This window comes from Lasioglossum baleicum, chromosome 12 (assembly GCF_051020765.1).
Source record: "Lasioglossum baleicum chromosome 12, iyLasBale1, whole genome shotgun sequence".
NCBI lineage: Eukaryota > Metazoa > Arthropoda > Insecta > Hymenoptera > Halictidae > Lasioglossum > Lasioglossum baleicum.
This window is the reverse complement of record NC_134940.1, coordinates 13,347,730-13,375,027: the sequence shown is the minus strand read 5'-3', so window position 1 is coordinate 13,375,027 and position 27,298 is coordinate 13,347,730. Positions and strand designations below refer to the sequence as shown.

Here is a 27,298-nt window from a genome sequence, read left to right as displayed (position 1 = left end):
CGATGCCGCCGAGTACGCATACCCCAGCTCCGGGGGAAAAGCTCGTGCGTGCGTCATTCGGTATTCAAGAATCAGAAAACTCGAGACGGACACGACACTAACGCTACACGGCGCAAACAACAATTAACATGGACCTAGAGCTAACCTATTTGATAGGGCCTCTATAACCTGATTCCGGAGCGTATGCGAAACGTCAAAAGAACAAAATAAATTGTTTGCCGCGTTTAAAACGAATCGAGTAAAGAAATATTTCAGCGGTTGAAAGCTAGTCTCGCGAAATCGTTCGACATCGGTCCTTAAAACATTTTTCGGCGTGGTTTCTGTTGGGCCGATACCGTATCGAAGCTGATAAGATAAGTTTACAGTATTTATGGATATTCGTGTAATCGTGCAAAGGACAGAGTCTCGACGCAAAGCACTTTCTACAGAGATACATACCGTGTATTGACTTCGCAGGTTAATTAAAATGAAGCAGCGAACAGAGTCTCATTATTATCTCGTTTCGCTGGCGAAGCATTTAAGCAAATACGTTCAAAGTTTATCTGAGAAGTATCGTAACTCAATGCTTATGTTACATGTAGCCTACGGAAGTAGGCCACGATCGTTGATACGGGTGACGACTGTAGATCGAATTTGAAATGGTCTGGAGAAATGCTAATCTATTTACTTAAAGGACTTTTATACGTTAAATAATATGCTCCTTACAACACGACTCAAGTCGAATTAAGAATGTCGTATGGCTCCAATTCTTTCGCGAATGAGACTGAAATATGTTTGATGTGGCTTGCGTAAGGATGATTTGATACAAGTCAAAATAATAACATATTACATAATTACGGCGTGTAATGGTTACGTAAGATGTGTGCGTGCAACGTTCCAAATGAGAATTGAAATTAGGTGGTGCAAGAGTCGTTCGGGTGGGAAAATTTTTTGCGACGCTTCTTCGAGTGGCTGTATTCAATTGGGATCGATAGACTTCTTGTGAAAGTTACTCTTCGAAGCTTGAAAGCGTAAACGTAGTAAAATGTCCGGTGGAACGCATGTTAGATACGAATTACTGACAAGATCATTAGCAGCCTGATACTATTCGTTCCCCTCCGTTGAGGCACTTGTTATTTTCAGCTTCAGCTCGGATATACGTGGGAAAATTAAAATCTTCCTGGTACACATATTTTCGTAAGCCCGAGGATTGATAGAGACGGAGATTTCAATAATAACGAAAAATTCGTTTTGCCGTGAGTAATCGATTCGTTCTTCAACTAAATCTGGAATGAATATTACACAAAAGAGTCTCTCTCATCATACATCGCGATGTATCTGGTATCAGTGTAGATGAGAAGTAAACTCGTCCCTAGGAATCATTTACACTTCGGCTATTGGAGTCCCAGGTGGCGCTTCTGCAGTTACCACTATGCTTATTTTTTTATTACAAAAAAATGCAAGCTCACAATTTTACTTTATTATTGATAAGCTAACAATTTTAATTTATGCATCTAGTGGCTACAAACAGCTTCCTTGGTCTTGTGGAGGAAGATGTATGAAAGATAGATACTGTAGATACATAGTATAGGAAGTATATGGCTTTCCCACAAGAAATGTCTTAACTACGTCTATTGTTAAAGCATTGTTCTAGACAACTATCAATTGGAGTACAAGTATAAACAACTATGGAAGACGTTTATTATGCTTGCGCCACAGACGGGAATACTATGGCCATCTAGTGACAGTTTGCATGAATACAAATGGCCTCTTTCGCAGAGTGGTTGGCCTCGTCGATAATGTGAGATTGTAATTAACAACAGCGGGTTACATATGACAAGCAGAATCACCGACCAGATACTATTAATAGTATCTCGTCGGTGGCAGAATATTCAATGGTCGCGCGACCGCTAGGTGGCTAAAATATTTATCAAATGTTGGGTTTGGTGAGCGGAATGGTAATGCTGCACAACCAATGGTTTGGCACGATCTGTATATTGACCGGATAACCTCTCGCACGTTGTATTTTTTTCTTCTGTAAAGACTCTGTTTATTGTCAAATTGTGGACACAGAGAGCTGTTTTTAGAGAAAGAGATGATTCCATTCCGATTTTACAATGGAATCAGGAGCTTCGCCACGAAACTGACCAAAGTTGGTGACCTTGTCAAGGTTTGTCATTCTCCGAATAATATGAATTAAATATAGTACGATATTGTTAGACATCGTCTATTTTAAGTTTCGAGATATCGTCTGCTTCAATTTTTGTGCCATCGACGACACGGGCAATAATATTTTTCCCGTGAAATGCTTGTCAAACCTCCTCCTCAAAGATCAATTTGTTTGTTCGTAGCAAAACAAAGTGGTTGTATTCATGAAGGGTGTACCAGAGGAGCCCAGGTGCGGTTTCAGCAACGCGGTTGTTCAGATATTGAGAATGCACGATGTCAAGTACGATGCACATGATGTTCTCAAGGATGAAAATCTTAGGCAAGGTAACTACAACCAAATAATTTCAATAGAATAAACGATACATGGATATTTTTACCTATACGCAGGTGTCAAGGACTTCTCGAACTGGCCCACGATACCACAAGTATTCATAAACGGTGAGTTTGTGGGAGGATGTGACATACTATTGGAAATGCATAGGAACGGCGAATTAGTGGAGGAGCTGAAGAAGGTGGGCATCACGAGCGCCCTTCTGCAGAAGGAAGAAGCCAAAGACAAGAAGCTTAAGGACTAAACGTTTGTTTAAGAGTCTAGTTTGTTTATAACATCTGTAAATAAATCATTTATTTGTTGACGTTCATTTTTGTTACAATAAATCTTAAATTCTTTATGCGGCTAGTCAGAAACCGTCTTTGCATCCCTTACTCTTTTCGTCGAGATAGTCGTTTACGAGTCGATTGATACTTTTGAACTGATAATTTTTATGCAATTCCACCTGCCACACTGCCACCGACGAGATACTAATAATACTATGTAGTATACATCAATAGTAAACATCTTGAAACAAACGCGAGTAGTGCATTATCTGTCGCGACACTAATTTATTAAATTCGATATACATACAAAACTCCCGTGCACTTTAATTTCTTTTTATGCAATTCTAACAAAAAGGGGAAGCAATAGCTGCTAGTACTAAACGGCGGCCATACCGGCTGCGAGTACTTAGGGGCAGCCGCCACACCGGCTGCGAGTACTTAGGGGCAGCCGTCACACCGGCTGCGAGTACGTAGGGGCAGCTACATCGGCTGCGAGTAGTCAGCGGTAGTCTTGTCAGGGTGCAGCGTGGCAATTCATTTATCGCAACTCTAAAAGGCGTTCTACATTAAACCGTCTACATTAAACCGTTAGACAGTACACGCGAGAAAGGGATTATACTTCGCGAACTCGAATATTATTGCAAATTCGGACTTCGCAGCCGTTTCGACTGCGACTACTTATCTATTCTATTGACCTATAACAAGATTTTTATGTAAGTGTTATTCAAATGATTTTCGAAATAGAAGATATAGGCTGTACAATTTTTCATTAATATTTTGAAAGGAAATGTTCAATAATAAAGATTAATTGAGAAGATATCTTGGAACTTACATTCTCTCTCCCTTGAGGTCCGTTTAAATAAGGACACCTAAATATCTCTTCAGGTTATTGTGATGCAAAAAAATATTTGTTACGTAATGTGCATGGTGTCAATGGACCTGGCACGAATATTTTTTTCCGAAGGTAATTTTTTTCGGAGTTATCAAGGTCATCGATTTTTCTTTATACATAACTACATTTCTTTTTATTGCATCGTGTAACTTATCGAAAAATAAAATACATTCAGATATTTATAAAAACATGACTTTAAAATGGCCTTAAACTTCGAAAATTAAAGTTTCTAACTGATCTTTCGATCGATGGATTCTTTGCCTCGGAATCTGATAACAGAAACAACAAACTCATTAATTTGAATCGACCAACAGTCAGAAACTACGTCAGGATTAATAATAAATAGTAGTAGTAGTAGTAGTAACATGATATTTGGTCCCCTCAGGGTTTCAAATTCATTTACCAATCCTCTTCCTCTTTCCACTCTCACCATCGCCTTTTTCAGCGGGACCTACTGTTTATGGTGGGTTCCGAACCACCTTTTGCCAACAACACGTGAAAAACACCCCCGGGTGGGTCACTTTCCGGTTTTTTACCAGACGGTCACCCATCCTAGTGGCGTTCACGTTCCACATTGTTTAACTTCGGTGATCTAACGAGAACCGGTGCTTTCAACGGGACTACGGTTGTTGGCGATTAATAATAAATAAATAATCCAATTTGAGTATAAAATCAAAATCAATTTGAACGGAAATTAGATAAACTTGATGTGTATCGCACGACACGAACTCAAATAAGTACAGTTCATCGTCACGACACAGTAGTAAATCCGAGTTAATGGGAAATAAATAATTCAAATTGATAATTCTTCATTAATGGTTTGAAAGAAGAAGTTCAAAAACACAATTTTATTGGGAAGATAATTCGTACTTACGCTCACGTCCTGTCCTGCATGAAGTAAGCACTAAATACCCCATGCTGCGTCTCGCTTTCGATTATCGAAAGCATTGACTAGTATCGATCTAGAATCTAGACTATCACTATGGACTTTGTTAAATGGAATTATGTATTTCTTTATGCATATCCTTTTTCTGCAGTCTCTATAATACGTGATATTTGCATCAACATTTACCAACATAAAGCGCTAAAACGGAATTGATAAACTATGATGATGTGCAATGCTACACAAATCACTGTATACGGGAACCGGCTATTCGCCGCGCGAGTGTTAAAAGCTCCACCGAGTCCTGGCTCCGCCCCGAGAGTCGAGGATTAATTAAATGAAAGTGATTAACGCACCTAGGCTGCGTTACTGCGGCGTTTATGGGGGCTGGCCGGTAGCTAGTCTCGGCAGGACATAAAACCGCGAAGGTCATCGGCGAGGCAGCGCACCACCACCCTACTACATCTGGTTGTCGTAGAGTGGAGCCGAGGGTAGTTAAATTTCATGGCCGGCTGTGAAAAATCGACCGTGTCTTACCTCTCAGTAATTGGACCTGGACGCGATAGAGGAAGAGAGAACTCGAAGAATGACAGAAGGGTATGGGAAGCGGAATCGGATTCACTCCCCGAGGGATAACATTATCCGGCAGTGCGTCGCCGAGGATTTACTACCAGTTTCCGGTTTCCTCGGCGCGAGTCGCGAGGTACAAATGCAGTCGGAGGGTGGAAAAAGTGGTTCAAGGCCGACCGTGTGTAGCGTAGCGCGCGGGTCACGTCACGGCCAGGGGTCATGCGTGAGCGTAAACGTGCATCGTGCATCGTGTTCTTCCGCATTGCGTTCACGAACTTTTCTTGCCCCCTTTACGATCCGCCGACCGAATTTATGGTCATCGCCAGCCAGCGAGGGCGAACGTTTACTACCGGCGACTGGCGTAAGTAAGGGAACGTGCGAGCTCGGACGCCATACTTTCGGCACTTGAAAAGCTCTACCAAAGTGTCTTGACCCTTCGAAAACGAATAACGGCACTTCCGCGTCGTCGGACTCGCTCGCGCGATTTCTAAAGCTTCTGGGAAACATTTCGCTCGAATGGCTTTCCGAACGGATTGCGAGGGCTCCGCAAATGCGAATATTACAATTCCATTTTTATCCTCGCGGCAGGTACGCGTGTCGAGCGACTCGTCCTTGAACGGGGATCAGCAAATCGCAGGATCGCGTGCGTGCACCCCGCGACTTACTCTTGTTTCCTTTGCCACCTTCTCGCGATTCTTTTCCGATTTTCCAGAGATTTCGATCTTTCGAACGCGCCTGAACGGTGACATTTTACGGCTCGGCTACGAGGTGCGCGTCGCAGCGCGCTTTCCGGCCGGGAACTATGCTCGCGGGAGCATCTGGCTCGAACACGTGCCATTTTGATTCCCCGACACTAATTGCGAGCCGTGTCTGGCTGGCTCTCGAGCACCAAATTAATTAATGGCATACCAAATGACGAGACCGAGCGAGAGAGTCTCCGGACTCGCGCGCGTGCACCCATCTCCCCGGAAAAACTGAAGTAACACGATGTACGCGACCGTGCCGCGAATACCAATGCTTCTTCGGCGTGGTCGTCGTCCAGAAGGAGCGTCGTCGACGTGCCTCGTTAGCGACCCGCACATTCTTTTTTCTCTCTCGCCTCGATTCGCCGTTTTCTTCATTTTCTCCGCGATGTGCTCTTTATCCCCGCGACTCCCCGCCGACGTTATCGCGTTCCCGATCCTCCTTCCGGAGACGCGACTCGAAGAAAAATTTGTAACTTTTCTCTACGGCGGCTACGGTGACCATATATTCTTCATCTGAACCCATTAACCCCTTGCCCTACGATTTATTTTACGGTTTCAGTGATTAGAACATTTTTATGGATCGTAATTTCCTAAAATAGGAGAAAATTGATACAAATTGCATGCCTGTATGTTCTCGAGTAGCTGTATATTAACTAAACCAAAATAGAATTCTGTTTCGGTTTAAATATTTAATGAAATGTGTTGTAGCGAATATCAACAATTTTATGGAAACTTGAAAAGATATTATACGTCATTTTTCAAAAGTCGTCGGATTTTGCTCATCTATTGACGTCACCGATGAACGAGCATTTTCGAACGGAGAACAATGTGTGCGGATCAGTGAAAAGTCCCAATTAAAAATCGGACATTTTTCATATGCGACAACGTATTGATTGAAATTACGGGTGCGTTTTCACGAGAAACGAACGAATATATTCCTTTGTTCCGGCACACGTTCTAATAAACATTGCGGAAGCAAGTTCAGCGTTATCCCGGCTATTTTGCGAAACAGTTATTCTCGAGACACCAATCCCCGTCCGTCGTAAAGATTTTATGAAAGATCGACGTTGATCCTGAAACGCAGGAAGAGGGGCGGAGGGAGGGAAGCTGCTTCCTCCTGAAAAAGGGGGTGGGATTAATTACGCGCGATTTCCGAGCACAGACTGGCTCTCCGCCAAATGGACTTTTAAATACGCGATCGCTAAACCGAGAACGGACGAAAACACGCGCGGCTGATACCCTCGCTTAGCAATCAATTTATATTTTCTTCCACCACCCCCGGGTTATGCTATAGTTACGTCCACCTCTGATACACTGAGCAACTGGGAAGTAATCAATTATTATCGAGATCGATATTATACGTTCTCTCCGTGTGTGCTTAATTTTAATGTTTATAATCCGGAAGTTAGAGAAACGGGCACGTTCGAGCGACCGCCTCACCTGAAAATCCTCGAATCCCCTTTTGAACTTCCGCAGTTGCAGGCGGATCTTCGGTAACTCGGTTGAAAAGTTCGAGTCGGCGAGAAAAATTCCTCCTAAACCAGTTCCATATTTCGGATTGAATAATTCGGCGAGAACCTTGGGCCAACCCCTTTTGCAGATTCGATTTGCAAAACTTTACTGTGTCGGATTTTTCCCTCGGCGAACAACAAAATTTCTATATCTAGTTTGTTGGGTAAATTTACAAGGCAGAAAATTCTGTTACTGACGCAATTATTAAAACAGATGCCAAACCACCTAAATAATTATTGCATAGATTGCGTATTTTATGCATTTATGATAAAAACGAGTAGATATTTCACTGATACAGTTTTATTCCTATGATGGCTCAGGTGCGGATTACGTCGTGTATCAGATGAGGGTACCTACGAGTCAGGAATGACTTTAGACGACTTAAAAAATTAGTACTCACTAATTTTTTCTAATGTAGAGAACATGTGAATCACAAATCAAATATTTTCTAAATTATAATTATTATTCTTATATTTCCTAATTTTTTAAATTTAAGTGGTGTAATGGTTTTCTAATTTGGCTTGTAGAGCTGTCCATAATCATCCCACAATTTCTCGAACTCTTTTTCCAACATTTATTCAAATAGCATATGTTTATATTTACTTTTGCATTCAAATATTATCGTATAATGGCTACATTTAATTAATCATCAATTAATCATTTTGTTAAAGGTACGTAAGTGTCCGGTGATTTATGGACGGGAGTGCACCAACATATTTAAGAATGTATACAATATTGTGAATAATGGTACAGCTATTTTTAGTGGTGACTCTCGGTCACCATTCAAGTGCTAAGGGCTGAAATTATTAAAGAAATTTTTAAGCAAGTTCTTGTAAAAGAAAATGATTATTCTGCATAAAGAACCGCAATCTAGTAATGATACAAATCTAACGATTCTATTGTAATCGAATACAGCCGAAAAAGTTGAGTATCGACGTCAGGGTTCAACTGGACAAGAAACACCGCGACGGAGTTAGCATCGGACGACCCTAATGTTATCCGATGTGGGAGAAAATTTCGGGTATTGATGCAAGGGTTGAGCGGAACGAGAAACCGCGATGGTAATGATAGGGGTGATAAGTGCGCGGTCCACGGCTGTGAGTGCCGATGGAAATGGGGTGGCCGGCGAGGTGGCGCCCTCCCTTCAACAACTTCGATCGAGCCAACATCCGTCGCCTTCTTCTCCCTCTCTTGTCCATGTTCTTCTCGCGCGTTTCCCTCCTTTATTCAGGAGCGTCGCGACGCCCCGAATCACCCCTTATTAACTGGTTCGCATTCGCATCCCCTTTCTCTTAGATCGAAACGCGATCGTCGTTGCTCGAACGAAACCTCGATTTTCTTCTACAGCCGACGCCACTGGGCGTCACGTGGCCTGGGGACGTAACGTCACGCGTTCGCTCGCGAGTGCTACCACCCCCTTTCGCCCTCAGCTTCGTCGTTGCTCTACTGTTTCAATAACACCTTTGAACGAATCGCAACTTTTAAAGTGTTACGTCACACACGTATTTGATACGCTTATTGCACGTTTAAATGTTAGTCGATTTTCCAATTGATGGAGAGAGTTACGGTTAATTATGTGTACAGCGTGAGGTTATAGATAGAAGGATTAAAGTGATTCGATTGCTTCGATTCGCGAGCAAACAGCCTTCGCTTTCGGTCTGATCAAATAGATCGCCCGCGGTACCGTGGAATTCTCCACGGTATTAATATGTTACTCGCGTTTCATAGCCGCGTTTAAAGAGCGCTATCTCGCTGGCTATCAAATGATAAGATCGACAGTTTCGTGGGCATTATAGCTCGAATTTCCCCGCTGTTGTTATTCTATATTGAAAGCTCTGAACGGGGCAGAACTTTCGCAATTGAAAACCGTTGAACGCGGGTTGTACTGAAAATCGAGCATCAACAGATCAAAGTAATCAAACGAGTTAATCCATTCGCTGCGACCATCACGAATACGTGACACAATCTTGCAGTTCATTTAAAGATAGCCAAACTAATTGTCCAAATTAATGTAAAGTCGAAAGTCGTACTACACAGTACAATAATATTCAGTGATTCCATGGACATTTGCTAAATAATTAGAGCATGAACAGAACAAAGTAATCAAACGAGTTAATCCATTCGCTGCCACCATCACGAATACGTGACACAATCTTGCAGTTCATTTAAAGATAGCCACACTAATTGTCCAAATTAATCTAAAGTCAAAAGTCGTACTACACAGTACAATAATATTCAGTGATTACATGGACATTTGCTAAATAATTAGAGCATGAACAGATCAAAGTAATCAAACGAGTTAATCTATTAATTGCCACCATCACAAATATGTGACACAATCTTGCAGTTCATTTAAAGGTAGTCAAACTAATTGTCTAAATTAATCTAAAGTCGAAAGTCGTAGTACACAGCATAATATTCAGTGCTTCCATGGACATTTGCTAAACAATAATTTCCATATTTCATAGACCAGGTATGCTGCGTTTAATCAAACATTTTAAGATAGCAGATGAGTAACGAAACATGATCTGCAAGCGAATTCATTCAGAACCACTGCAGCGTTAACTGGAAAATAGTTTGATTTTGACGCACCGGTACGTCATCGGTCGCCAAGGGGTTGATAAGTTGAACGAGTTTTATCGTCCGATTAACACAGCCGTATTTCGTATGAAACGATAGGATCCGTGGGTTTTAAGCGGGCTACGGTCCGAATCTTGCCGCTTTTGATTCCCGGTGCTCGAGAACGACTTTAAGGGTGGCACAATGGCGCGGGCCGCGTCTTTATGCACTCAGCCGAGTAATTAAAGCGTCGTTCATTAAAACGGTAAACACGTTCCGCGGATAATGAGACGCTCCTGGAGAGGGGTAGTTCGCGACACCCCTCTCGTGTCTCCGCTACCGCAGAATTTGCGTCGGGACGCCGCGCCGCGCGTGTCGACTCACGTAGCCGCGTTGTGTCTCCATTAACCTAATAAACCGCCGGAAACGTCGAACACCACCGATTCCCCCGATCCACCGACACGATTTTCTCTCCTACCACGACCGTCGACCATGCGGAAAAATCAAAGAGCAACTGGGTTATCGCCGTTTCTTGGACCGCCTGCATCTCCACCCCACTTCCGAGGGGGATCCCCATATCTCAACTTGCCGAGCGAAAATCGCCGAACTAAGGGGCGAGTTCAAGCTGAAACAATGTTCCTCGAGTTCTCGGGGGTTCCATGACCAGCGCACTGCGTTCCGACAGACCGTATCTTCCGACTCGCAGATTCCTCTTCGACTCCGGATTAGGCCGGAAAGAATTCTCCCTTTACTCGAGGTGGTACCGTTTACTCGAACGAATCTGCTTCGACGAGAGCTATTCACCTACGGTTCGAACAGTATTTCCAAACGGTTCGAATATTTTCAACTACTCTAGGATTTTGTGGCAGTCATGGTTAGGGTTGCCAGATCTTCTATATTTGATATGAGTCTTCTACATTTGAACTTGATCTTTACGTACCTATAGGAATTTTCAAAAATCTTTGTTTGAATAAAAAAGTTTAAAACGTGCTGTGTACCTGTTTTACTTCTTCTATATTTGGATAAAACATTTCTGGCAACCCTAGTCAGGGATGAACTCACTGAAATCCATACACAGCAATGTTATTTATCCCTTTACGCTCTGAAGGCGGCACTAAAATCTATTATTCAATAGAGTTTTTGGATTATTATTATTATTGAGTCGCTTTCTGGAATTTGAAGATAGGGAAAATATCAAAAGAGATTATTGTAATCTCTGTAATATCATATAGAAGAAAAGTGACAATCCATTGAGCAGAGTACAATTCGTCTAATATCAATTAAATTACTAAAAATTCGTGTACTGTATAGGCTTAATTACGTGTGCACAATGTAAATTTGTGTCTCCTAAACTCATAGGCATTTTAAAAAATTTTGTTGTAAATATTGCACTGTCATCCAGTTCGGAGCTATGTTTAAAATTTCAAGTCTCCAGTTCAGGGAAGTTAGTTTAAAATCAATTGCAAAATTTGTACCGAACAGACAAACAGACAGACATAAAAGCGAGCTAATAAAAACGTAGTAAAAAAGTAAAGCAGTAAAAAATGTATTGATATTGTGCAGTTTAAATAACTTCCATTTTGAACCTAGCGTTGCAAGTATACCGGTTGGAAACTTCGTAACTTCGATCGAGCGGCCAGAGAAGTAAAACCTGGTTGTCAACCTCTTGCCAAGAACTAATAGATTGCGGATCATCGTGTAAAATAAAGACTGCTCAAATTAATGGTTAATCCTGTTTAAAAGTCGGAGGAAATATCCTTAAATTCTTCTAACTCTCAGTTAAGTACTTGACCTATTCATTGTCCCCGCGAATTCATAAAATCCGCAGTCCAGTGATTAAACATTATACTGAACGTGGGCGAGTACAAGACCCGAATTTCCTATTTCATAAAGAACACTATCCGGCAAAGTTGTTCCACAACTACGGCAGTTGGTGAAGAAATGAGACAAGGGGGATGAAGCTTGAATAAGCCACCCCTACTCCGATAGTAAAATCTTCCGCAGACAGGGAAGAAGACGGTGCAGCCCCGACAAGAAGGTCTCCCCCGTCTCTGATAGTTGGTGTCGTTGGAGGATCTTCGCACCATGGCGCCCATGACCAGGGCAACATCTGCGGTAAGGTCGGCCCCGTTCATGCTCCGCGAACTATCTCGGATCAATCAGGCGTGGAAACCCCCGATGGAGAAACAGAGAGAAAGAGGGGAGAGGCAAGCGAAAAAGTTTCGCTCGAACCGCCCCCCCCCCCTCCCCCTCCCGCCGTTGTTCGAAAGGGAGAGAGAAAGTAGGGGCAGAAGGAGGAGGAGGAGGAGGGGGAGGAGAGAGAAGAGTGTAGAAATCCGAAGAAATTCAGAGACGAAGTCACGCAAAATAGGGGGAGGTTGGGTGGCGAGAGGGGGGAGTGGTCGGTTATGGTGGGGAGAGAACGTTACGGGGGATTGGGTGTTCGGGGGTAGTCAGCGCCGCCACGGAGGGTGAGTCTCAGTCGCCACTCGGTCAGCCTGCCGCACGGCTGGGTTTCGGAATCCGTCTACGCGAGTACGGGCTCTCTTTCTCTCCCTCTCGCCACACCACACACAAATACACACACAGAGAGACACACACACACGCGTACACTCGCACATGCACACAAGAAACACATACATATATATACATACACACAAGGCATACATAGAAACGCACAGAAACAGAGAGACACACACACACACAGACACACATACATACACAGAAACGGAGAGACATACACACACACACCCTCGTCGACATAGAGGAGTGTGCACGCGAGGAGAGCCGAAACAGGGGTGGCGGAGTGCTTGGAAAGGAGGAGCAGCAAGGTGCGGATCACCTAGTTCGCTGGAATCACCTCTAGCTTCGGCGAGAAAAAAATACGATCTTCGGCGAGTCCGGCGATCGTTGTAACACAGCCGCGACAAAACGTATCCCGGACGCGTACCCGCAACCGGTCAGCGCGTGTGCACCCGACCACGATCGATCCTCGCGGCGATACGATCCAGAAACGCGATGGACAGAACTGCCACCATCCTGCGACCAGCCAGATAGCCGAGACCGGGCCCAACGCCGCGCGGGACTGCTAATCGGTACGATCCGTAAGAGGCGGGCTCGTCCCATTTTTATCACTCTCTCTCTCTCGGCCCGAGGACGAGGACTCATCCGCGCGGCCTCTGGATGATCGTTGCGGTCGCGTGGTGCGCCACCGGACTCTTTCTCTTTCTCTCTCACTCTCGTTTCCTCTCGCCCTCCATCTGCGTCTTCTCTCTATCTATATCTTTACCCTCTACGTCGGCCAGTTACGTTTGTTAGACCCATGTTTGTGATCGAACGTCTCTCTCGCATCGAAATCGATTCGACGATCGCGAGAAAAGGAGAGGTTCCCGGAGGTTCCTCCGTCGGGTTTAGGGTACGTTCTCTCGGAAAAGTGGAACGCTTGTGGATCAATCGCCGGGGAGTAGTCAGTCGGCGGTGTCGCGCGCGCGAGAGAGTTCGTCGATCGCGAAAGATCGAGCGATCCACCTGAGTGCACCGTGCGACTCGGCCGACGACGATAGAAGTCGCGTCTCGTCGTTACATATATACGTTCGAGAGAGTGTTCTACGCCATTGGTGGGTGAGTGCTGCTGTACTCAGCGAGAGTTCCACGCGTGTCCTCCGCGGTCGACGCGGGGGTGGGGGCCTCGGAGGGTGTCACGGAGGGCAGAGAGGACAGAGGACTGGGGGTGGGGAAGAGAGAGAGAGAGAGAGAGAAAGGGGTGTGGAGGGGCCTCAGTTCCAGCGGACTCGCTTCGAGCCGAGAACAGGTGAATCCCTTCGAGGAGGCCGAGAGCGTACGCCCGGAAAACCAAGCCAGAGTCGTTTGTACGAGTTCGCGGCGATCCTGCGATACCGTGGCCACAGCGAACGGGAAATATTTGGGTCAGAGAGGGTCAAGGAGGCGGATCGGAGAGTCTCCGAGAACCACGACGGGAGTCGACGACTCGCGTTCCCCCCTGTCCACGAACACGCACCCTTCGAGAGTTTCGATCCTGCGATATCGGGACTAAGGTATTCCGGATGTTCGGGGCCGAACCACCGTCTCTCCCTTAGCAACCTTTCCCAGAGTTGGAGTTGTTTCGAGGAACCGTCTTCGGGTTCAAAAGCTTGTTTGCCAATGAGTGCTTCGAGAAACGATACGGTCTAACGGTTGGAAGAGTTCTCTCAGCATCACAAACCTTTACCCGTTGAGGTCCAAAAGAGCTTCGTCTCTTTCAGTTCCAGAATTTGCTCTGCAATCTAGATCTGATTAGATTGCTCTTGCATGTAATCGTGGCATTGATAAATCTAGATCAGTCAAATAAGTATATTGGTGCAAAAGTTAATTAAAATAGGACCGCAAAGGGTTAACATTTCAATTTGTATTTCGTTCGATATATTCCTCATGACATTTTTGAGCCCGCTAGTTTGGTACTCAAAGTGTTAACCCTCGCACGTTGTTCGAAAATGGTTGCACCGAAGATCCTTCAGTGCACCGAAGATACTTCTCACCCCTTCCGTATTTGCGTATTGTTATTTGATCGAGCTGCGATTTTCCCCCCATCTGCAACGTGTAGAACTTCTTTTGTGTTTATGTTAGCAAACTGAAACATATTCTACATTCTAATGGTTGTTGGAGGTAAAAATAGCAACGTCGTAACGGGGATGCGTTCTCTCATTGAGAAAATTCGTGCGACTTACAGAGAATTTGTAAAGGGTTGATCTTTTACACTTTAACTGGTGTATGTTGCCTTATAAAAATGACAAGATTGAATTCATTCAGATTTTATTCGATTTTTGTGTGCTTGAATATGGATCCTATGGAAGCATCTTTACAATTTCGACAATTGTGAAATCGAAACTCCCCGAAAGCGATCCTTCGACCGGCAGTGGTACAGAGATCCTCTCGGCACCGTGTCTCGTTGCGAATCTGGGTCACTTTCACAACGTACGTCCGAGTCGTTTGGTCCTAGATTCGGTTCATCTCACGAGACTGTTGGAAAATTTTCTGTATCATTAGGATTCGACCCTTCCAATTTCGGTCTCCAGATTGCTTTCATTCCGGCGAATTCTTCGGAGGCGTGATTCGGCAGTGAACTAGTTGATTCTATAAAAACGGGAATTCGCATAAACGTCCGCAATCTTCGTATATAACTGCCTCTTGGAAGCGAAGCATAATCGGTGTATTATTTGAGCCACGAGCCAAATCGATTCACCAGCCACCGGATTTTTTGACATTCCAAAGCTTTCGTACTTTTGTATTTACAATAAATTTCTTGACGGGCTCCAGCGTCGCACTTGTGGCAACCATGATTCAAAATTTACGCATGTCGTTATTTAAATGCACATAATGACTAGACTGCGGATTTTATGCATTCATAGGAAAAATCAGCTGGCGAATTATTATAGTTTCAACTTATTAAAACATTTACAAAAAAGAAATTTCGATGTACTTCCATTTCTCGAAATTAGGTAGAAAATATGTATATTGAATGAAGATTGTGCAAAAGTTAAGAACAGTGTTTATATGTTTATTATGTAAGTACTTATTTCGTAAATTATTTTTTAGTTCTTCGAGTTGACCGATGTGACGAACGAATTGGTCTACGACTCGTGAAACTTCGCGAACATATTCTGAACTTGATCCCACCCCCATCGGGTGGCGCGTGTCGTTCAGGGGCGTGAATCACGAGCTTTTCCTCGAGAAGGGAGCGAGAGGGGGAGGTTAGATTTATTAGGGCTTCCCGGTTAAGATAATCGCGAAAGGCTTACGCGATCGGATCGAGGTCGACACGCTTAACGAGTCGCGTGAAAACAGTTGCGTCAGCACTCCCCAAACCCTTCTCTATGTGTCGTGGACCAACGTTGTTCCGACAATATTTTGCTATTCCTAATGCGTGCGACAGGTCCCAAGGTTTGTCTCTAGAATTCTACGTGCTTCCACGTTCCGCTATTGTTTCAACGTTTTTGTTGTTCCAACGGTTTGGGGTGCGCCGAGTCACGTTACTGCGGACGCTTTTTCTCTCTTTCCCTTTTGCTCCTCTCCTGTTTGAAGCCGCCCTTGTCGTTGACAATACGCGCTGCGAATCGAAAGGTAATTTGTGCAATGATCAAAAGAAAATTTGTCGTTTTTAACACTACCACTGCGCTGGTCGACTGACCGATTTCAGCTTTTTCCATTCCACACTTATTGATCGTAGGAAATGATTATATCAATTTTATCATTCAACATTATATTATTAGGTGTGCAAATAAGTTCTTTCCTCTTTTTTTCCAAATTCAAGATTTTATTGCATAATATGTGATAAATGAAATGTAATAAAATCTTGTCTGGTGTGACTCCCAAACTTTCTGCCAATTCTTCTTGCGTCTGGGTCGGATTTCCGTTGACTATTCCTCTAACTGACCGTCATCAAACTTTACGGTGCACCTGAACGATCGTCGTCTTCCAAATAAAAATTTCCGGCTTTAAATCTCTGTTACCACATTTTGCATATTCTGTAAGGTACAGCGTTCTCTCCCAGTGAAGTCCTAAACTGGAATGTAAAGAGTAAGCAATGACGCATATGATGCTTCTATTGCACGCCATATATTGCTTGAAATTGTTGCATAGGACTGGAAACTCTTAGTCCTCATCACGACTCTTCTTAAAACTAAAAGAACGCTCTTTCTTGGTACCAAAATCGGGAAGTAATTAGAATTCATTCAGAAGTTATGATCGTAGAAAAAAAGGGGAAGGAACTTATTTCCACGCCTAATATTATGAATACTGTGTCAATTCTGAATACATTGAACCTTGTTATTTTTTACCACGCTTATATTAGCTTGCCGAGATGTCGTTGTTTTATGCGTCGAATCTTGTAATCGAATTTTAAACCACTTCCCGATGAGCTACAGACTTGAAACTTCAAACATAGCTCAGAACTGGATGCCAATAAATAAAAAACAAATTTAAAAAAAAACTGTGCGTTTAGGAGAACAATATTTTTTAATATTAACCGTCACACCTCGTCGCGCGACGCTCGGTAGTACGTCATCGCGTTCAGCGATCCCCACTCCGCGCGCCAACGCTCCCTACTCCACTACGTGTTCCCACTCCGACTCATCTCCACTCCACTGACCCATTTCGCACCGAAGGAGCTCAGTCAGTGTGATGTTCCGTTCATTCAGTTCCACTTCGGACAATTTCGGACTCCATCAAGAGACGTCGTCTCTCGGAGTAATCCCTTCATTCTATCTCGCGTATTTCCGTATACCAGTATTACTATATCTTGCGTTCCATTTAAAAAAGACTAAAAGGTAGAGAATAAGAAAATATATAAAAAAATCTTTTTAAAAACCATGCTTACATTAAAATGCACTAAAAAGGAGAAAATGATCTTTTTAGACATTAGTGAGTATAAATAAAAGCGTGGAGCGCCCACGAAGATTACGTCAATATAGTTCAGCGCTCTACGCTTTTATTTATAGTCACTATCTATTTTTAGTCTACGTCTAAAAAGATTATTGTCTCCTTCTTAGTGCGTTTTACTGTAAGCGTGGTTTTTAAAAAGTTTTTTTTTTATAAATTTTTTCTATGAGTCAACACAGCCGCTCATGATGCATGGTAAATCACTGTCGAAACAAAACTTACGTTGGTTGGCTTGTTGGCAACTTACGGGTTTTGGTAAAATCATCTATGAAGATGGAAGCTTGCATAGAGACCCAAGGTCTAGCGATCGCAAAGGGTTCCAGCAGATTGCTCTCGAATTATTTAACGTCGATCTCACGACCAGGGTTTCCCCAGCGTTGCAACTTTGACGCGGGTTTATCACCGACGAATCTGTGCTCGAATCGAAATGAGAATTCTCGAGGGGACACGGACCTGTTCGATAGATTTCTGACTGTGAGGAGTTGTTATCATCATGCTAAGTTCCCGACAAAAGGGACGATTTCGATAACGCTCCGTCCGATGATTATTATCCACCCTTCGGGTATGGGGAGGCGGGGATGGCTGTAATCGGTGGTTTCTTTCTGTCTTGACGCGAGTCCTGGAGCTCTGCCAGGTTCACAGGTCGCCGCGTTTGCAAACTCTTGGTACACGGCTGGCTGACGACGCGTTATCTATGCATTTCCGATACGGGACCGCTCTCTCTCTCCCTCTCTCTCTCTCTCTCTGTCACCCTCCCTCGGTTTACCTTGAATTTAAGGGGTCCGTACCATGCGAAATTTACATCGCGACGAGCTGTTGCCACGGAGCGCACGCGATTTTTCGCGCACGCTGCTGTACAGCATTTACAATCCTGCAGTCTACTTTGAAAAATTACGAATTTTTCGTTGCCGAATTTCTAGTTCACCCGGTTCATTCAGTTTTAATCAGTTGAAAGTAATGTGTGGGTACATTCTTTAAAGCGTTTTACTGTATTCATTTATCCATTTTTGTTGGATACATACAGTGAGTGTAAAAAGTATTCGTACACCCTTTAAAATAGAATGACTTTTTTATAATTGTACCAGACGACCTGATTTTTCATAATCAATTAGAAGCATTGGTTTACGAAATGATATGCGAAAAAGATTTTCCAAAAAATATAATTTACAAGGTTATATGCAAAAAGGCATGTTTAAAAATTTTTTTATTTGGGCCATTAATGAAAATTTAAGATATATGTTTTGTAGATCTAGGTTAGTCGTACACATACAGAAAATTTCATCGGAATCGTCTTCGTCGAAAATTTCATCGGAAAATTCGTGTAAAACTACGATTTTCACAATTTTTAACCGCTTGTAACTCGTGTGTATGTTAATCGATTTCGATGAAATTTTCAGCCTGTGTGCAACTACCGTAGATCTACAAAACATATATTTTTAATTTTCTTTAAGAGTTCAAATAAAAAAGTTTTGAAAAATGCCTTTTTCATTTTTGCATGTAACCTTGTAAATTATAATTTTTGCAAAATCTTTTTTGCGTATCATTTCTTAAACCAATGCTTTTAATTGATTATAAAAAATCAGATCGTCTAATACACTTATAAAAAAGTTATTCTGTTTTAAAGGGCGTACGAATACTTTTCACACTCACTGTATTTGCGTATATCTGTGAATTTTTTTACAAAAATTATCGTTCATTATTTTTGTTGAACAACCGGACCAAAAAACGAGAAACACATCTGATAAGTGATCTAAATATTCTGTTCCTAGAACTAGTATTCCGCAGGCTAGTTCGGATAAGTAAATACGATCTAAATACTGTCGCGTTTGGTCTCGTTTTAACCAGAAAAATGTCACGAATAAGCCAGCGAAAGTCTCACAAAAGAATCATCAAAACCAAAACAGTTATGTCACTGGATTAGCATAATTAGCTCAAAGTTCCATAACGTTAGAAAGAGATCAGGTTGCAGCGTCTGTAAACAAAGTAAAACTGTGATACGGAAGTTCCCGCGTGCATCACAAAGACGCTATTCTACCGTTTAATTAACAGAGATACGAAAATTTCGTCGGTCTTTTTCCGGTTCCGGTCGACGGTGCGCGCCGCACAGTGGAATGGATTGGCTTTATGAATTCGGCTGACCCCTCGTGGGAAATCGAGGACCGTATATGCGCTCCGTTGGCCCAAATAGAATTTCGCGGTGTTCGAAACGGTGGGGCAGGGGGAGGAGTCAACGAGAGAGGGAAAAATACCGAAACGAACGAAAGAACGATCTCGCTGGGGCGACCGGCGTGCGGCCGGATCTGTTGCTCGTTTTTCCGACCGGTCTCGTTCACCCCTTGCTCGCTTTTATCCGCGGCGGAGTTGCTCGGGGGATGCTTTGTCTCACCGTCTCCTCTTTGTCTAACCCTTTCCTTCCGTGCTCGGTATTCCGCCATTTTTTCCCCGCAACGTTCCCGTTCCCGATCTCGCGACGTCTTTTCACTCGGCCCTCGCGCTCTTGTCTTTTCTTATTTCCCTCCCTTTCTCTCTCTCCCACTCTTTCAACTTCCTCTCTCCCTCTCCCTCGCACAACCCTCGATCCGTTTCTCCCTTGCCTTGTGATTCCTCTCGCAACCGCGCTCGTCAAAGCCACTTCGTCGTCAACAATCTGCTATAAATAGACTGACGTGCCTCGCGTGCGCGCGAGATCAAAATTTCATCGAGCGATCGCTAGAACCTGGTCGAATTTCTTTCTACCACCCTCGACTTTCCTCTTCTTCTTTTTATCGGTTAACGGTCGTGTTTACCCCCCGAGGCAATTACAAGGAAATTCGCTTGCAACCGTGCAGCGCGCAAATTAACTCGAGCGGATTTTCTTGTCTCACGCTCGACGGTTTTAAGCTCTGTCCCGTGAAGCGCCGCCTATAACGAATCTAGACGGTTCGACCAGTAATGCATTCTTTTCTTGTTTAACACTGAACCTACCACCGCTCGTCATTTGACTGGTTACTGGTTTTTTATTTCACAATTATTGAAATTACAATGATGCGTTCGCTGGAAATGATTATACACATTGTTGTATCGAAGCACAGGAAATTAAATAAGTAAAATAAATCGCCGTGCGAGGGTTGCAAGAAGTTCTAAAAAACTGGAAGTGGTTACACTGGGTACTCCGGCGAGGAAACAGAGCGTTCGCGAAGTGCGCCGCATAATGCTCGGCCTTGTCTCGACATTTTTTCGGTCGAAGGGACGCGAAAATTGTCGCAGTTGCATGACGTCGAGCGTACCTCGTTTTCATTCGTGTCGCAGTGGCTCGAGATCGAAAAATCATCGAGACGTTGGTCTCTCTATTTTGTTATTGGTGCAACGAGGTTGACGGCAACCGACGGGATATTTCAAGATGGATGGGTTGAGGAGAAAACTCGGGAAAAATCCGTCGCGATTCCGGTTGCGCGCGACAATGGAAATTGGCTCGTTGAAATCTCGTACGCGGTGTAATTTGATTTTCTCGGGAACGGTCCGTCTGGACGTAGCGACAAACCGCCGGGGAACAGCGAAATTCACCGAGCTGTTTGTTCTCGTAATAACTAAAAGCGAAATATTACGTATGCAAATTGATTCGGTGCTTCTCGGATTCGCAAGTTTCGTCCGACTCTTTTTTTTTTACTCACGTTTCCTATTATTTTTCAACAATATGAATTTCGTCTTGTGTTTCATCAAATCTAAATGTGTCAAACCAATTCACACGCAGCTAATACATCGTGCAGCATCCTCTATAGATCGACAGCCATTTTAATTAGACTCCCTTTTAATCGGCCCTTTGGCATGATGAACAATTAATTGTCGGTTAATCCTTTTGAAATCATTTTGAGGATGTTGTGGATGTTCTAAAAATGTATTTCTTTGAAAGGGGTGATTCCTCAGGTTATCTGAAGTAATTTTTCCCGTTGCGATAATGTTCTCCGTGGCTTTGTTGAGAAATTATAAATGAAAAACACGGATTAATCAGAGCGCGATAAGTAGATAATTTTTGGATCACACTGTATAATAGATCTACTGTACAGAAAGCCGACATCTTCTTCAAAGAGTCTAGCCAAAGAATATTGTCCCTATCGTAATTGTTGTTCAACACGTCTGCTATCGCACTAAAACGATCGATTTTCCTATCCAGAGAAAATGATATCCCCGCACGCCCCCTTGTTTTTCCTTTTTTTTTCGAGTTTGAGGACTGTCAGGGAAAAAATGCATTTACGCACTATCATCCCGTATAAAGATGACGGTCGGGGGGAAAAACACTAAAAAAAAAAAACCTAACAGTCCAGGACTCAAAATTGAGACCCGGTTCACCCCTTACTAGCCAAAGAATGGTGAGCACTGCGACCCGCTACTCGCATTACTCCAGTGCTCACATATCTTTGGCTCTCTCCCACACCTGTTCTTGTCTTATAATATTCCCGCCGCCCCCTTAACGGTTATAAACGAGGGTTAACGGAACCCATCCGAACGTCCCCAGGCTTCGAATCCGTTCTGCTCGTAGAACTAGATATTTATTGGCAGCACGAAGCTCTGCGACTCGAACGGAAGAGAAGAAACTGCCTCCAGGGACGGGAGCTGCACCCCCATTCCACCCCCGACTCGAAAACGCAACATCGATCTCAATTAACACCTTCTGTGCCAGCGAGTCGCGAAGTTTCACCGTTCTCGCGACATTTCCGCTCGAAAGCTTCATTTGCGCCATTTAGTCGCACATCGGACTGCTAATCGCGATCTGACGTCAAACTTTGATCAGTCTTATCGTGAACTATCATGCTCTATCATACGAAACAAAGCTTCAAATTAAAAATCAAATTTACCCCGTCAATTGTCGATTCGTTTTCTCGTGTAGAGCCACCCCATCCGTCGAAGAAGGTGTGGCGAAGGTTATTCTATCTATGATGTTGGGATATCTGATAAAGAAATTGTTTGAACAAAAGTTGATCAGTAACTGCACGACAATAAATTGTTATAAGAAAGAATTAGCAAAAAGGTTTTCATCTGATAACAATAAACAAATCACTTAAATTTGTTTTAGCAACATTGTATTTTTTCCCATTAATCGATATACCTTGGTGTCCTCTTTAAAAAAGCATTAGGTATACAGTATTTTATCGATAATTGTCCCCAACACGGGTCTGCCCAGGGACAATTATCCGCCAGGGATACTATTCTTTGACTTTTGCCGAACGTAGAAAAGGACAGCGGAGCTCGAGAGGCCTCGATCGCCGAGAAGTATAAACAAAACTTCTATATTGTTCATTATTTATTGATGGGACTTTGACCAACATATTCGTGTCATTTTTATCATGAAAATGATACCAAATATGGTATAATTCCAATCAGTGGCGCACCCAGGATGTAATCTTGGGGGGGGCCGAGTTGAACCCAGTCCTAGGTTTTGCGTGATGACCTTTTTTTTAAGCCAAAATATCTATCATCGGTACCCAGGGCTATTCCGCGATTTTAATTTTGGAAGCTGAACATTTTTTTCTTGGTGGGGGACTTGGCCCCCTGGCTCCCCCCCTGGGTGCGCCACTGATTCCAATTATATTGACTTGTGTAATGAACGGTGAAAGTTTTCGACGCAAAGAAGGACAGTGTATTGGGAAAGAAAGAGAAGATGCAGTTCAAAGGAACTTCCCATATACTGTTCCCCCTTACGTTCGAAATTTGCATCGTTCATTAAACAAGTCAGTATACTCTGAATTATATCATATTTGGTATCATTTTCATTAGAAAAATACCGCGAATATGTTCGTGAAAATTCCATAAAAAAATAATGAAAAATAAAGAAGTTTTATCATTGGATTGGTGTGGTGTCACCGATACATCTGAGCCGTATGATGTCATACTTCTCGGCGACCGAGGCCTCTCGAGCTTCTTGGCCCCTGAAGGGGGTGCACACCGTAGGAGTGGGGATAGTTCTGGGCCACTTATCGGCCAGACATTTGGGACATTTATCGATAAAATACTGTATCAGGTTGGAAACGGATCAGTTACAGAGTTACTAATTTTCTGCCGATCCCCATAAGAGTCCGCGCACCGCGCCACTATGGCGTCCGCGAGGGTATATCTTCCGTTATTGTGTTTTCTCCTTAAATCGATTTCAGAGTGACAATTGCAATTTCACGCGCGGTTCGTCGAGTTAATCGACGCACTAGACGATTCACGGGGTTAAGGAGGCGGGATCATCCAATTAATCAGACTCATGAGCTCGGTATGCATCGGCGTGCGTCGGGTTGCCGTGCAGTCAACAAGGAACAACGATGAATTGTCGGGGATCGTTCGTTCGGAACCATTCCGGCCTGTTAACAACCGAATCGAATAAATTATCGACAGGCCGTGGAACGGGGAATGGAGGTCAAGAGGTCGGTCATCGCCGGTTCGATTCTCGTCGGATATGTATACCGCGGGGTATCGCAGTTCGTTCGTTCGTTGGTTCGTTCTTTGGCCTGGCTCGGAGATGCTCGAGACGATCCGGCGTCTAGCGATCTCTCGGAACTTATGGCTGCGGCCCCGGATCGTCTTCGACGCTTTACGGTCAACGGGAGCAATCGAACACGCTCTTAAACCATTAACGCCGGCGCATATTTCATCTGCTATTAGTCAGACGCCCGGGAACTTTATCTTCGGATCTTCAACTTCACCGATGAATCACGATCATACGACTTCAACGACTTCTCTCGCTAGTCTGCAAACTCCTCTCGGTAAGACGGCGAACTTTGATACATCACTGCGAATCGTTAATCCTCGTACGTTCCTCATTTTCTGTTTCTCTGTGCAGTTGTTCGCCTCTGGTTTGGTGGAAACTGAAACATTTTAAATTTTAACAAAAGTGCGACAGGAACCACCGATCAAAACTCAATTGTTCTCTTAAAAAATGAGGGCAATGCTTTTTACCACGCTTATATTAGCTTGCCGAGTTCTTGTTGTGTTTACTTGATTGAAAAGATCATTAACAGAACAACCATGAAACCACGAAAATATTTTTAAAGGTTGATCGGGTTTCAGCCATGATGAACCAATTTTTCAAAATGGACTGAGCCAATGAATTGATTAGATCCGCCGGCAGGAGTGTACTCGTGCTGGCCTAATGAAAACTTTTAACACCCCCGCGCCCGATAGCGGAGTATATTCTATAGACCCATAAAATTTGCAATCCACTTAGGCGTTCGAAACTTACCGAATGGAAGTTGGCCCGTTGATATTGACTAGGATTCGCGAGTACATGTGAACTTGATCCCATCCCTAGCGAGCGGTGTTCCCGTGACATGGATCGTAGAACGCTGCTGGATCGCGAAACAGGGACGCGCGAATGACGTCATACCGTGCTCCGGGACTCCATTGACCGACGGGGGTTCGCGAATTCCTCCGCAAGTTCCGATGAAATTCTCGGCAGAATTTATTTTTCAATCCATGATAAGAACGGCTTCCAGAATTCACCGCTCTGCTTTCTCTCTTTATTTCTGTTGAATGAAAATGACTGCAAACTGTCAGGTATTTTTTTAGGCGCGTGTAGCATGTGTGCATTCGAGGACGTGTGCACCTACATTTGTAGACAAATAATTTAGGCTCTTTTATGATATCATTATAACCTCTTGAACTGTATATCATTGGGAAGCTCTGAATTTTGCGATTAATTTCATATAAAATACTCGTGCTTAAAAAATACGTATACAAATGACTTTGTTGGAGAAAATGTGGTGGCTAACCCAACCTAATAATTACATTTATTAATATTATAAAAATATTCTTAATATTTTTACGAATAAGGATGTAAAATATATTTTGCTTTTCATGTAGTACTTGAAGTACACTATTGAAGTTAATTATATTCTTCGTCTTCATTAAGTTCGTGATCTTAATCCTCTGTGTGCTTACTGGGTCGATTATCTTGACTAAGTCTTTTATAATTCTAGGCTTTCAAAAAGTCTAAAAAACTTCTGGAATACGTACCGAAGTCGATATTTTAATATATGATCATTGGAGCGTCGGTAAAAGCACAAATTAATGATTAAAGATTGATGAGAAAAAATAAATCTTGAAAAAAATTGATTTTGAGGGTTGAAACAATGGGGAGAAATTTGGTTCACTTTTGGCCAGAATTTCGGCGCGACTTGTCGGTGTGCGGCGACTCTCCCACCGCGTTTATCGAGCCATCAATCTCTCCTGCCCTTTGCCTTCCTCCTCGGCGTAGGTGCAAGGTGAAGCCGAAAAGGTGGCCCACCTTCGTCGAACGAGGAAGGTCGATCGATCGATAGAAACACACCGGTTACGCTGCGCCTTTCGAAACCAGACGCTGGCAAACGCTTCGCTGCCATTGTCAACAGTGGACCGAGGTTACCATTTCGGCCTTCAACTTCGCTACCTTGTTCGCGTACCTGACGGTTAGGCTAGGTCAACGAAGCTACCGCGAACCGATTGATTCGCGGGCGCGGAGAGGGGGACAAAAACGTAACTTCGAAGAACTATATCGCGAAGTTCAAGTCGAAAACTAGGTTTTAGAGACGATCGATAGCTAGCCGAGATTGTTAATCGTTAAATTGTTTAATATGTCAAGGCGAATTCAACGACTATACATACTTGCTTCTTCACGAAGAAATCAAACCTTCCTTGGAGGCTAAGAAGTCGAAATTTATGGTAGCATTCTCGATGATTTTTACCACGCTTATATTAGCTTGCCGAGTTCTCGATGTTGTCGATGTCGTTGTTGTATGTGTCAAATCTTATGATCGAATTTTAAATCACTTCCCGATGAGCTGGAGACTTGAAACTTTAAACATAGCTCAGAATTGGATGACAATGCAAAATTAAAAAACAAATTTTTAAAAAAAATGTGCGTCTAGGAGAAAAAAAATGTACCTAACAAACTGCTGAAGTTGAAAACGATCTATTAAAAAGTCTTACGAACTTCAAAAAACTGTGAAATAACCGCCGGTTGATAATGCGTTAATAAAAGTATTTTTCTCGCCAATTAAGTCGTTAAGAGAAACTTGCAGCACGTGCACTTATCGCGTGCAAGCACTGCGGGGTTAATATCGGTCGCCGGTTTGTCGGAGAACAATCCATATTCAATTTTCAGTATTTGGTCGCGAGAAATCGCGCGGACCAGAGAAGAAAAGCGTTATTTTCCAGTGAAAAGTGGTCCGACTACCGGGGGTAGTTGTGTCGCCGCGTTTCGACAGTGATTTCCGAGGTTTTCCGAGGATATTTATTCGATCGTCTGGTGGTCGGAAGGAAACGCTGCACCGGCACTTCCGTTGTTCGGTGTCGCGCGTGAGCCATTGTCCTTGTTCCCGCCTCGGGAGCGATTTCTTCGGGGACGGATGGACGTTCGAGGGTTGCGGAGCACGGTTTCCTCGCGTCCCTGTAACACTTTCGACGTTCTGTTTTTCGTTCCCGCCGGGGGAAACCGCATGGAACAGCTATCCGAGAAGCAGTAGAGAGAGAGATACCTTTGGAACATTACGGCTCGTTAGCTATGAAAGTAGACGCCTCGAGGGGGAGGTTCGCAGGACGTCCCTGTCGGATACCGTCTGTTCGACGACATTAGTGTCCCGTTCGAGCACAATGAGCGCGCTCGCTCGTGAATATCGCTAGCCAATCTCCGTACCCGCTGTGGCTTTTGCCTATACTCGAGCCCAGCGATTCTTTATCATTCTGTACACCTGTGCCCGACGCCACCGCCATTGTCGCGACTCCTTGCTCGTATCATTAGCTTGCAAACGATAATTTTGTTCGAACGCGTACGTAAGAAAACACGGAACCGAGGACGACGCTGAGAAGTAGCAGAATATACTTGTTCTATCCTAGAATGTAATGCTATGAGAGTTTTCGAAAGAGAGTTCGCCTCGGCAAATCCTGAGGAATAGTGTTCCTGATTTCTCAACATTTTTCGTTTCTCGGGAAATGAGAAATAAGACTATGTTTCTCGAGAATTCT

The 27,298-nt window shown here is 43.6% G+C and overlaps 2 protein-coding genes across 2 annotated transcripts in view; both read left to right on the top strand.

Annotated features, from left to right (window-relative positions):
* The first annotated feature begins 1,915 nt into the window (after nucleotides 1–1,915).
* Grx5 (Glutaredoxin 5) lies at nucleotides 1,916–2,827 on the top strand. Its single transcript, XM_076434603.1, has 3 exons — nucleotides 1,916–2,149; nucleotides 2,331–2,472; nucleotides 2,536–2,827. The coding sequence occupies exons 1-3, from the start codon at nucleotides 2,075–2,077 to the stop codon at nucleotides 2,721–2,723; spliced, it is 405 nt and encodes a 134-aa protein (XP_076290718.1). The 5' UTR covers nucleotides 1,916–2,074; the 3' UTR covers nucleotides 2,724–2,827.
* A 9,165-nt stretch (nucleotides 2,828–11,992) lies between these two features.
* Nucleotides 11,993–27,298, top strand: part of LOC143214565 (uncharacterized) — a 28,648-nt gene continuing 13,342 nt past the window's right edge. Inside the window, exons 1-3 of the mRNA XM_076435779.1 lie at nucleotides 11,993–12,022; nucleotides 12,633–12,752; nucleotides 13,322–13,962. Coding sequence (XP_076291894.1) covers nucleotides 11,993–12,022; nucleotides 12,633–12,752; nucleotides 13,322–13,962 — 791 coding nt within the window. The remainder of the gene's footprint in view (nucleotides 12,023–12,632; nucleotides 12,753–13,321; nucleotides 13,963–27,298) is intronic.

Excerpts from the sequence above, each read along its gene's own strand:
- Grx5 (XM_076434603.1), top strand. The coding sequence starts at position 2,075 with ATGATTCCATTCCGATTTTACAATGGAATCAGGAGCTTCGCCACGAAA. Across the intron at positions 2,150-2,330 it reads AAGTTGGTGACCTTGTCAAG|CAAAACAAAGTGGTTGTATT; the intron begins GTTTGTCATTCT and ends GTTTGTTCGTAG. Across the intron at positions 2,473-2,535 it reads GGATGAAAATCTTAGGCAAG|GTGTCAAGGACTTCTCGAAC; the intron begins GTAACTACAACC and ends ACCTATACGCAG.